Source organism: Oncorhynchus clarkii, unplaced genomic scaffold (genome assembly GCF_045791955.1).
Source record: "Oncorhynchus clarkii lewisi isolate Uvic-CL-2024 unplaced genomic scaffold, UVic_Ocla_1.0 unplaced_contig_8699_pilon_pilon, whole genome shotgun sequence".
Classification (NCBI taxonomy): Eukaryota; Metazoa; Chordata; class Actinopteri; order Salmoniformes; family Salmonidae; genus Oncorhynchus; species Oncorhynchus clarkii.
Window position 1 is genome coordinate 12501 of NW_027259222.1, and position 11313 is coordinate 23813.

Below are 11313 nucleotides of genomic sequence, written 5' to 3' on the forward strand. Positions count from 1 at the left end.
AAACCGCCGATTGGCCAGATCATCCTCCTCAGGAAGATGACATTTTTATTTATTTTTTTACCTTTATTTAACTAGGCAAGTCAGTTAAGAACAAATTATTATTTTCAATTACGTCCTAGGAACAGTGGGTTAACTGTCTTGTTCAGGGGCAGAACCACAGATTTGTACCTTGTCAGCTCGGGGGTTTGAACTTGCAACCTTCCGGTTACTAATCCAACACTCTAACCACTAGGTTACCATGCCGCCCGTCACATCATCCTATATGAGCAAATAGCAAGCATTTTTTAAACGCTCCTCTCTACCTTCCTCTCCTCTCTCCTCCCCTCCTCCCTCTCCTCTCCTCTTCCCTCTCCTCCTCCCTCTCCTCTCCTCTCCCCTCTTCTCCCCTCCCCTCTTCTCCCCTCCCCTCTTCTCCCCTCTCCTCCCCTCCCCTCTCCTCTCGTCCCCTCTCCTCTCCCCTCCCCCCTCTCCTCTCCTCTCCTCCCCTCTCCCCTCCCCTCTCCTTTCCTCTCCTCTCCCCTCCCCCCTCTCCTCTCCTCTCCTCCCCTCTCTCCCCTCCCCCCTCTCCTCTCCCCTCCCCTCCCCCCTCTCCTCCCCTCTCCCCTCCTCCCCCCTCCCCTCTCCTCTCCTCTCCTATCCTCTATGCTCCCCCCATGTGGTCCATCTTTCTGTTCATCTCAGAGTGGTAGAAGACATATCTAACAAGATACCTACTACTCAATAACCAGCTGCAGTTACACTGTCAATCTGAACTGAGCATCACAATGTGTGTATGTGTGTGTGTGTGTGTGTGTGTGTGTGTGTATGTGTGTGTGTGTAGGTGTGTATGCGTGTGTGTGTTAAGTCTCAACCGTGCTCCACAGCACAGTAATCTTTTTACCAATCAGGACGCTGTTCCCGGCTCTGACCTCGGTTGCCCTGGCGACTGGGATAGCAGTGTCAGAGGAAGGATCTTCCAGCTGTAACCAGTCATTCCTGGGGCTGCCTTCCAAAGGACACTCTATTCCCTACATAGTGCACTACTTTTAACCAGAGTCCTATGGGGGAAATAGGGAACCATTTGGACAGTCTGAGTTCTTCATTTGGGTCATTTTGAGGTAATTTGACCAAAATGTCCCGATAGCAAAAGAAGGTAAAAAAAAGTATTGGCAATTTGCTAGTGCTGCAGTAGAGGAATGGACTTTTCAGATGGCACCAGGATCATTTACTTCCTGTTTGCTTTCTACAAAGAGTTTGGGCTACTTCCTGTTTGCTTTCTACAAAGAGTTTGGGCTACTTCCTGTTTGATGTCTACTAAGAGTTTGGGCTACTTCCTGTTTGCTTTTTACAAAGAGTTTGGGCTACTTCCTGTTTGCTTTCTACAAAGAGTTTGGGCTACTTCCTGTTTGTTTTTTACAAAGAGTTTGGGCTAACTTCCTGTTTGCTGTCGACAAAGAGTTTGGGCTACTTCCTGTTTGCTTTCTACAAAGAGTTTGGGCTACTTCCTGTTTGCTTTCTACAAAGAGTTTGGGCTACTTCCTGTTTGCTGTCTACAAAGAGTTTGGGCTACTTCCTGTTTGCTGTCTACAAAGAGTTTGGGCTACTTCCCGTTTGCTTTCTACAAAGAGTTTGGGCTACTTCCTGTTTGCTGTCTACAAAGAGTTTGGGCTACTTCCTGTTTGCTGTCTACAAAGAGTTTGGGCTACTTCCTGTTTGCTGTCTACAAAGATTGTGGGCTACTTCCTGTTTGTTGTCTACAAAGAGTTTGGGCTACTTCCTGTTTGATGTCTACTAAGAGTATGTGTTTTCATGGTTCGATGTCATACTAACCTGACTTGACTAGTAGGCTGTACTTTAGGCAGGTCTATAGTAGTGTTAGTTGTAGCTGTAGTTAGTTAGATGATACTAACCTGACTTGACTAGTAGGCTGTACTTTAGGCAGGTCTATAGTAGAGTTAGTTGTAGCTGTAGTTAGTTAGATGATACTAACCTGACTTGACTAGTAGGCTGTACTTTAGGCAGGTCTATAGTGAGCTTCCCCTCCTGGTTGTGCTGAGTAGAGTAGAGGACAGGTTTAGTCTTCAGGAGGTCTGGGGCGGTCCTGATGGACACCTGCTGCTGAAGACCGCCGGCTGTGTTTCCTCTGGACATCAACACAAAGCTGTAGTCTGTATCAGGCTGTAGTCGGGTGATCAACTTCCTCTTCAGGTTCCCCTGTACCTCCACACTCTGCTGGTTATACAGGATCTGGAGAGAGACACAGCACACACACCACACACACACACACAACACACACATACACACACACACACACACAACACACACACACACACACACACACACACACACAACACACACACACACATACACACAACATACACACACACACACACACACACACACAACACACACACAGGGTCAAATAGTGGTTAGTGTTAGGAAGACACACACACACACACACACACACACACACACACACACACAGACAGACAGACAAGACAGACAGACAGACTTTTACCTTGAAAGGCACTTGGGACTTGTAGTTTTCTGGCACTTCCCATGTGAGCAGGACTGATGTTTTCATGACGGCTTTGACACCGAAGCTTGTGGCAAACGCTGGGGGGGGGGGGGGGGGGTGGGTTAAAATATCTCGTTTAGATTATTACTGTCTGGACCTGACAACTTTAAACACGTTTCTTTATTACATTTGATTACACATATTGAACAACACACCAGGTTCACAGTGGTTTACCATGACACGCACACTGCAGTAGGAGGAGAACACTGAGGCTTCAAATATTCACATCTGGTGATAAATAAATCATCTATCCAACATGTATGAAGGTGAAACGCATGAGGACACCAGCCCATGGGTAATGAGGTGCGTGAGAGGACTGGAGCGTGAAGTACAGTGTGAATGTAGCATACAATGAGACAATAAGGTACTGGGGACAGGAGAGGAGGAGAGAGGAGAGGTGGGGAGGGGAGAGGAGAGGGGTACTGTGGGGTAGAGAGGAGGAGAGGAGAGGAGAGAGGAGGAGAGGAGAGGAGAGGCGAGGAGAGGACAGGGGAGAGGAGAGGAGAGAGGTACTGTGGGGTAGAAAGGAGGAGAGGAGAGGTGAGGAGAGGACAGGGGAGAGGAGAGGAGAGGAGAGAGGTACTGTGGGGTAGAGAGGAGGAGAGGAGAGGCGAGGAGAGGACAGGGGAGAGGAGAGGAGAAGAGAAGAGAAGAGAATAGAGGAAGGTAGGAGAGGATAGGATAGGATAGGAGAGGAGAGGACAGGACAGGACAGGAGAGGAGAGGAGAGGAGAGGAGAGGAGAGGAGAGGAGAGGACAGGAGAGGACAGGAGAGGAGGAGAAGAGAGGAGAGTAGAGGACAGGAGAGGATAGAGAGGAGAGGACAGGAGAAGAGAGGACAGGAGAGGATAGAGAGGAGGACAGGATGGGTTTAAGAAGACAAGTCTCCACTCTACACATTATGTGCATGTCAGTGTGATTAATGTGTTAAGAGTGTGTCTAAACCTATGGATTGTGTGTGTGTGTGTGTGTGTGTGTGTGTGTGTGTGTGTGTGTGTGTGTCTCTCACCAGGTGAGGTAGATGTTGTCCTGCTCTGTATACTAGGACTGAAGGGTCCCCCTCCTCTACTGGTGAATGCCTGGACTCTGATGTCATAGGTGGTGTCATGTTTCAGGCCCTGGATGGTCATGTGTGTGTCCATCGTCCTGTTAAGACAAGATACCAATTTCATTTTTCAGAGCCTATTTTCACACAGACGTGCATCATCACAACAACGATAACAATAGATACAGTGCCTTGCGAAAGTATTCGGCCCCCTTGAACTTTGAGACCTTTTGCCACATTTCAGGCTTCAAACATAAAGATATAAAACTGTATTTTTTTGTGAAGAATCAACAACAAGTGGGACACAATCATGAAGTGGAACGACATTTATTGGATATTTCAAACTTTTTTAACAAATCAAAAACTGAAAAATTGGGCGTGCAAAATTATTCAGCCCCCTTAAGTTAATACTTTGTAGCGCCACCTTTTGCTGCGATTACAGCTGTAAGTCGCTTGGGGTATGTCTCTATCAGTTTTGCACATCGAGAGACTGACATTTTTTCCCATTCCTCCTTGCAAAACAGCTCGAGCTCAGTGAGGTTGGATGGAGAGCATTTGTGAACAGCAGTTTTCAGTTCTTTCTACAGATTCTCGATTGGATTCAGGTCTGAACTTTGACTTGGCCATTCTAACACCTGGATATGTTTATTTTTGAACCATTCCATTGTAGATTTTGCTTTATGTTTTGGATCATTGTCTTGTTGGAAGACAAATCTCCGTCCCAGTCTCAGGTCTTTTGCAGACTCCATCAGGTTTTCTTCCAGAATGGTCCTGTATTTGGCTCCATCCATCTTCCCATCAATTTTAACCATCTTCCCTGTCCCTGCTGAAGAAAAGCAGGCCCAAACCATGATGCTGCCACCACCATGTTTGACAGTGGGGATGGTGTGTTCAGGGTGATGAGCTGTGTTGCTTTTACGCCAAACATAACGTTTTGCATTGTTGCCAAAAAGTTCAATTTTGGTTTCATCTGACCAGAGCACCTTCTTCCACATGTTTGGTGTGTCTCCCAGGTGGCTTGTGGCAAACTTTAAACAACACTTTTTATGGATATCTTTAAGAAATGGCTTTCTTCTTGCCACTCTTCCATAAAGGCCAGATTTGTGCAATATGCGACTGATTGTTGTCCTATGGACAGAGTCTCCCACCTCAGCTGTAGATCTCTGCAGTTCATCCAGAGTGATCATGGGCCTCTTGGCTGCATCTCTGATCAGTCTTCTCCTTGTATGAGCTGAAAGTTTAGAGGGACGGCCAGGTCTTGGTAGATTTGCAGTGGTCTGATACTCCTTCCATTTCAATATTATCGCTTGCACAGTGCTCCTTGGGATGTTTAAAGCTTGGGAAATCTTTTTGTATCCAAATCCGGCTTTAAACTTCTTCACAACAGTATCTCGGACCTGCCTGGTGTGTTCCTTGTTCTTCGCTTTTAACGGACCTCTGAGACTATCACAGTGCAGGTGCATTTATACGGAGACTTGATTACACACAGGTGGATTGTATTTATCATCATTAGTCATTTAGGTCAACATTGGATCATTCAGAGATCCTCACTGAACTTCTGGAGAGAGTTTGCTGCACTGAAAGTAAAGGGGCTGAATAATTTTGCACGCCCAATTTTTCAGTTTTTGATTTGTTAAAAAAGTTTGAAATATCCAATAAATGTCGTTCCACTTCATGATTTTGTCCCACTTGTTGTTGATTCTTCACAAAAAAATACAGTTTTATATCTTTATGTTTGAAGCCTGAAATGTGGCAAAAGGTCGCAAAGTTCAAGGGGGCCGAATACTTTCGCAAGGCACTGTACATTATATATATAAAGCACTGTCTATAGAACCAATAACATACGGAGCAATGTAGGACAGGGGGAAAGGACAGGGGGACAGGACAGGGGGACAGGACCGGGGGACAGGACAGGGGGACAGGACAGGGGGACAGGAAAGAACCAATAACATACAGAGCAATGTAGGACAGGGGGACAGGACAGGGGGACAGGACAGGGGGACAGGACAGAACCAATAACATACAGAGCAATGTAGGACAGGGGGACAGGACAGGGGGACAGAACAGAACCAATAACATACAGAGCAATGTAGGACAGGGGGACAGGACAGGAGGACAGGACAGAACCAATAACATAAAGAGCAACGTAGGACAGGGGGACAGGGGGCCAGGACAGAACCAATAACATACAGAGCAATGTAGGACAGGGGGACAGGACAGGGGGACAGGACAGAACCAATAACATACAGAGCAATGTATGACAGGGGGCCAGAAGATAGTAGGGGTGGTATACAGAAGATAGTAGGGGTGGTATACAGAAGATAGTAGGGGTGGTATACAGAAGATAGTAGGGGTGGTAAACAGAAGATAGTAGGGGTGGTGTACAGAAGATAGTAGGGGTGGTATACAGAAGATAGTAGGGGTGGTATACAGAAGATAGTAGGGGTGGTATACAGAAGACAGTAGGGGTGGTATACAGAAGATAGTAGGGGTGGTGTACAGAAGATAGTAGGGGTGGTATACAGAAGATAGTAGGGGTGGTAAACAGAAGATAGTAGGGGTGGTATACAGAAGATAGTAGGGGTGGTATACAGAAGATAGTAGGGGTGGTATACAGAAGATAGTAGGGGTGGTATACAGAAGATAGTAGGGGTGGTATACAGAAGATAGTAGGGGTGGTATACAGAAGATAGTAGGGGTGGTATACAGAAGATAGTAGGGGTGGTGTACAGAAGATAGTAGGGGTGGTATACAGAAGATAGTAGGGGTGGTATACAGAAGATAGTAGGGGTGGTGTACAGAAGATAGTAGGGGTGGTATACAGAAGATAGTAGGGGTGGTGTTTAGAGGATAGTAGGGGTGGCAGGGTAGCCTAGTGGTTAGAGCGTTGGACTAGTAACCGGAAGGTTGCAAGTTCAAATCCCCGAGCTGACGAGGTACAAATCTGTCGTTCTGCCCCTGAACAAGGCAGTGTTCCTAGGACGTAATTGAAAATAACAATTTGTTCTTAACTGACTTGCCTAGTTAAATAATGGTAAAATACTTTTGGGGGGGTAAAACACCAAGTCCATTTTCTGGCAAGACATCAAATGATGAAGATATTCTCCGTCTACAATGTAGATTACGGTCCAAATAAAGAAAACCCTTAAATGACTAGGTGTCCAAATGTTTGACTGGTCCTGTATATCCTGTCTCTGGCTGGAGCACCCTACTGCTTTAAATGAGCATATACTGTAATCAATCAATCAATCAATGGATCAACAGTGAATAGTACCTGTTGGTGCTGTTGGTGTGGCTGTTGATGTCTCTGTACACCACAACATACTGCAATATCTTCCCGTTCCTCTCAGACAGCGCTGGGGGATCCCACGCCAGCTGGGTGGTCGACGTGGTCAACCTAAAAACACTAGCGTGTGTTAGTAGGTGCACGCTGCCTATTGGCTGTCGGCAATCTAGTCCTACGAGACGGGACTTCGTTTAAATAACACACCCCCCCCCCTTCATTATTCACAGACTCAGAAATAGAAGTACAAGGAGTATTCTTTCTAGCGGATATTGGTATCACACACACACACACAATAAATCAATCGATACGTAATTGTAATCGTCGTAAAGAGCGCAAATATTTCTAAAAGTTTGTTGATGCAAGGCCATAGCCATGATGACTGAAACAGAGCAAGGACTTAAAGGCCATTTTGTACCAGAAGTTTCCAAAACTTCAGCGGACCTTCGACTGCATTAAAGATGGCAGTTACAACAACTGTGCCAAGTTCTGTAAAGTAGATAGCCATGTTTTGGCACAGAGCTGCAGCACTCACATCTACTCACAGAGAGCACACACACACACACACACACACACACACACACACGCGCAGGTACGCACCCTGTCACGGAGAGTTTTAAGGGGTACCCGCTGGGCACGTCTTCTTGCGTGCTGATCTCCTTGACATAGGCCTCTCCGGTACCGGCGCGGTTCAACGCACTCAGCCGGAACACGTAGGTGGCGCCCTTGAGCAGTCCAGTGACGGTGTGGTGGTCGACCGTCCGTTTGAATTCCCGTGAGGTGTACGCCTGGATTCAATTAAAGTGGATTTTTATTTTTGAATAATAATAATAATAAATAAATAATACACAGTGTCTCCGGAAAATACTCAGATCGCTTGACTTTATTTCACATTTTGTTACGTTCCTTATTAAAGAATGGATTAAATAAATAAAATCCTCAGCAATCTACACACAATACCCCATAATGACAAAGCGAAAACAGGTTTAGATTTTTTTTTGCAAGTTTATTAAAAATAAAAAACAGAAAAACCTTATTTATATAAGTATTCAGACCCTTTGCTATGGGACTCGAAATTGAGCTCAGGTGCATCCTGCTTCCATTGATCCTCCTTGAGATGTTTCTACAACGTGATTGGAATCCACCTGTGGTAAATTCAATTGATTGGACATGATTTGGTAAGGCACACACCTGTCTATATAAGGTGCCACAGTTGACAGTGCACGTCAGAGCAAAAACCAAGCCATTAGGTCGAAGGAATTGTCCGTAGATCTCCGAGACAGGATTGTGTCAAAGCACAGATCTGGGGAAGGGTACTAAAACATTTCTGCAGCATTGAAGGTCCCCAAGAACACAGTGGCCTCCATCAATCTTAAATGGAAGAAGTTTGGAACCACCAAGACTCTTCCTAGAGCTGGCCGTCTGGCCAAGCTGATCAATCGGGGGAGAAGGGCCTTGGTCAGGGAGGTGACCAAGAACCACATGGTCACTCTGACAGAGCTCTAGAGTTCCTCTGTGGAGATGGGAGAACCTTCCAGAAGAACAACCATCTCTGTAGCACTGCACCATTCAGGCCTTTATGGTAGAGTGGCCAGACGGAAGCCACTCCTCAGTAAAAGGCACATGACAGCCCGCTTGGAGTTTACCAAAAGGCACCTAAAGACTCTGACCATGAGAAACAAGATTCTCTGGTCTGATGAAACCAAGATTGAACTCTTTGGCCTGAATGCCAAGCGTCACTTCTGGAGGAAACCAGGCAACATTCCTACGGTGAACCATGGTGGTGGCAGCATCATGCTGTGGGGATGTTTTTCAGCGGCAGGGACTGGGAGACTAATCAGGATCGAAGCAAAGATAAACGGAGCAGAGTACAGAGAGATCCTTGATGAAAACCTGCTCCAGAGCACTCAGGACCTCAGACTGGGGTGAAGGTTCACCTTCCAATGGACAACGACTCTAAGCACACAGCCAAGACAACGCAGGAGTGGCTTCGGGACAAGTCTCTGAATGTTCTTGAGTGGCCCAGCCAGAGCCCGGATTTGAACCCGATCGAACATCTCTGGAGAGACCTGAAAATAGCTGTGCAGCAACGCTCCCCATCCAACCTGACAGAGCTTGAGAGGATCTGCAGAGAAGAATGGGAGAAACTCCACAAATACAGGTGTGCCAAGCTTGTAGCATCATACCCAAGAAGACTCTACGCTGTAATCGCTTCCAAAGGTGCTTCAACAAAGTACTGAGTAAAAAGTCTGAATAATTATGTAAATGTGATATTTCTTTTTGACATTTTTTATAAATTTGCTTTAAAAAAATATATATGTTTTTGCTTTGTCATTATGGGGTATTGTGGTGTCATTATGGGGTATTGTGGTGTCATTATGGGGTATTGTGATGTCATTATGGGGTATTGTGATGTCATTATGGGGTATTGTGCTGTCATTATGGGATATTGTGGTGTCATTATGGGATATTGTGGTGTCATTATGGGGTATTGTGTGTAGATTGATGAGGGGAAAAAAAATACAATTGAAATAATTTCAGTATTAGTCTGTAACCTAACAAAATGTGGGAAAAGTCAAGGGGTCTGAATACTTTCCGAAGGCACCGTATATCAATATCATGAGCCTTTGATCTCAGAGAATAATACTGAAAGCAGTAATTAAAGGGGAAGTTGAAACCCGAACCAACGATTACAGTTCCTCCTGGCCTATAGGCTACTTTCACGGTGAGGAAGTTCGAGCCACAAACATCAAGTTCAAAATACCAAAACTTCCCTTTTAAAAACATTTATTTCAAAAGTGGTCCTAGGACAGTATTCAGAAATCGTCTCTGTGCGCTGGTCTAGAATCAGGTCCTCCCTTATCCATGTTATCATATACATTATGATCTAAAGGGCCTAAACTGATCCTAGATCCGCAACTCTGGAGATGCTTCATGAATACAGGATGGTAAAAGACATCTACCGTGTCCTCTCGGAGTCTGTACTGCAGCTGGTAGCCCATCATTTCTCCCACCATGTCTTTAGGAGGCTGCCACTGGATCAGGGCAGTGTCACTGCTAGTGGTGCTGATCATCATGGTGGGGCGACCCGGGACTGGGGGGGGGGGGGGAGTAAGAGAAGATATATGAGGTAAGCTTCATACATCACACAGGCCTCTTGTTCAGTTTGGCCCTGAGATAAACAACATTCTCTCTGCAGAACATCTGAGTTTTCCTCCTGCTTCTCTATAAACAGCCTGCCAAACTTCGTGTGTTAGATGTCAGTGGCCAGTAACAGTATCCACCCCCTAGTGACCAGTAACGGTATCCCCCCCCCCCTAGTGGCCAGTAACGGTATCCCCCCCCCCCCTAGTGGCCAGTAACGGTATGCCCCCCTAGTGACCAGTAACGGTATCCCCCCCCCCCTAGTGACCAGTAACGGTATCCCCCCCCCCCTAGTGGCCAGTAACGGTATCCCCCCCCCCCTAGTGGCCAGTAACGGTATGCCCCCCTAGTGACCAGTAACGGTATCCCCCCCCCCTAGTGACCAGTAACGGTATCCCCCCCCCCCTAGTGACCAGTAACGGTATCCCCCCCCCCCCTAGTGGCCAGTAACGGTATCCCCCCCCCCCTAGTGGCCAGTAACGGTATGCCCCCCTAGTGGCCAGTAACGGTATCCCCCCCCCCCCCCCCCCCTAGTGGCCAGTAACGGTATCCCCCCCCCCTAGTGGCCAGTAACGGTATCCCCCTAGTGGCCAGTAACGGTATCCCCCCCCCCCTAGTGGCCAGTAACGGTATCCCCCTAGTGGCCAGTAACGGTATCTCACCTGCTCCGGTGGTGGTGATGACTTTAGCTTTGCTACGCGCCCCCGCGCCCGTGGTGGTGTAGGCTGCCACGGTAACAGAGTAGGTGGTCTCGGAGTGCAGACCAGTGATGGTGGCCTCCTGAGAGAAGCAACATATGGTCATGGGTTAGAGGTTAGGGGTCATGGGTTAGAGGTCAGGGGTTAGAGATCGACCACGCAGACTGTGTGTGTGTGTGTGTGAGCTACACATTCGCCTTACTTCATGTATCCAAAAAACGCCACCCCCTTAGACAAGAATGCATCGACACACAAACACACACACACACTTATTTGCTTAAGCTTGGCACACACACACACAAACACCCCCACACACCTTTCTCCATCCACCTACAGTGGCTAGTAACGGTATCCCTCCCCCCCTAGTGGCCAGTAACGGTATCGCACCTTTCTCCATCCACCTACAGTGTCTAGTTTGATGCCAATTCAGAAACATGAAAAAATGAATTTTCCATCAACACTGATGTCTAAAATGGAGAAAGGTTGTTTTTTTTTTGAAGATACTGTGTCTGTCACCATAAAGCACTTCGCCAAACACACACAAACCCAGAGAAACAAACAGAGGAACCAGAACTGAACAGGGCTC

At 46.8% G+C, this 11313-nt stretch overlaps 1 protein-coding gene across 1 annotated transcript in view; it reads right to left on the reverse strand.

The window, feature by feature from the left end:
- Nucleotides 1–10848, reverse strand: part of LOC139399899 (receptor-type tyrosine-protein phosphatase F-like) — a gene marked incomplete at its 3' end in the record, with an annotated part of 17627 nt that extends 6779 nt beyond the window's left edge. The window contains exons 1-7 of the mRNA XM_071145024.1: nucleotides 10692–10848; nucleotides 9849–9979; nucleotides 7486–7673; nucleotides 6877–6999; nucleotides 3567–3703; nucleotides 2498–2595; nucleotides 1970–2226 (exon numbers count right to left, since the gene is read on the reverse strand). Of these exons, the coding sequence (XP_071001125.1) occupies nucleotides 1970–2226; nucleotides 2498–2595; nucleotides 3567–3703; nucleotides 6877–6999; nucleotides 7486–7673; nucleotides 9849–9979; nucleotides 10692–10833 (1076 nt within the window). The remainder of the gene's footprint in view (nucleotides 1–1969; nucleotides 2227–2497; nucleotides 2596–3566; nucleotides 3704–6876; nucleotides 7000–7485; nucleotides 7674–9848; nucleotides 9980–10691) is intronic.
- Nucleotides 10849–11313: the final 465 nt, after the last annotated feature.